Raw genomic sequence first — 244 nt, 5'->3', positions numbered from 1 at the left:
GCTGCCGCTGCAGCAGCGCAGACACCGCAACAGCAGCACCATCTACACCCCACGCCTCCTCAAGCGAGCTGCCTATACACCCCACCGCCCCCCGCACCCAGTCAGCAACAAGCGCCTCCATTGCTGCTCGCAGCTGCTGTGCATGCGGGCTCAGCGCTACACCTAAAAGAATGACGCTGCAGCGTACTGCTGCATATCCTTTTGGCAACCCCTGCTGCTGCAGCAGCTGCTGCTGCTGCTGCTG

General features: G+C 62.7%; 1 protein-coding gene across 1 annotated transcript in view; it reads right to left on the bottom strand.

The window, feature by feature from the left end:
• EMH_0077820 (uncharacterized protein) overlaps positions 1-121 on the bottom strand; it is a gene marked incomplete at both ends in the record, with an annotated part of 911 nt that extends 790 nt beyond the window's left edge. The window contains one exon of the mRNA XM_013499909.1: positions 40-121. Coding sequence (XP_013355363.1) covers positions 40-121 — 82 coding nt within the window. The remainder of the gene's footprint in view (positions 1-39) is intronic.
• Positions 122-244: the final 123 nt, after the last annotated feature.

The sequence above is a fragment of the Eimeria mitis genome, genomic scaffold, assembly GCF_000499745.2.
Source record: "Eimeria mitis Houghton genomic scaffold, Emh_scaff4808, whole genome shotgun sequence".
NCBI lineage: Eukaryota > Apicomplexa > Conoidasida > Eucoccidiorida > Eimeriidae > Eimeria > Eimeria mitis.
Note: the sequence above shows the minus strand (reverse complement) of the source record. Positions and strands in the feature narration are given on the sequence as shown.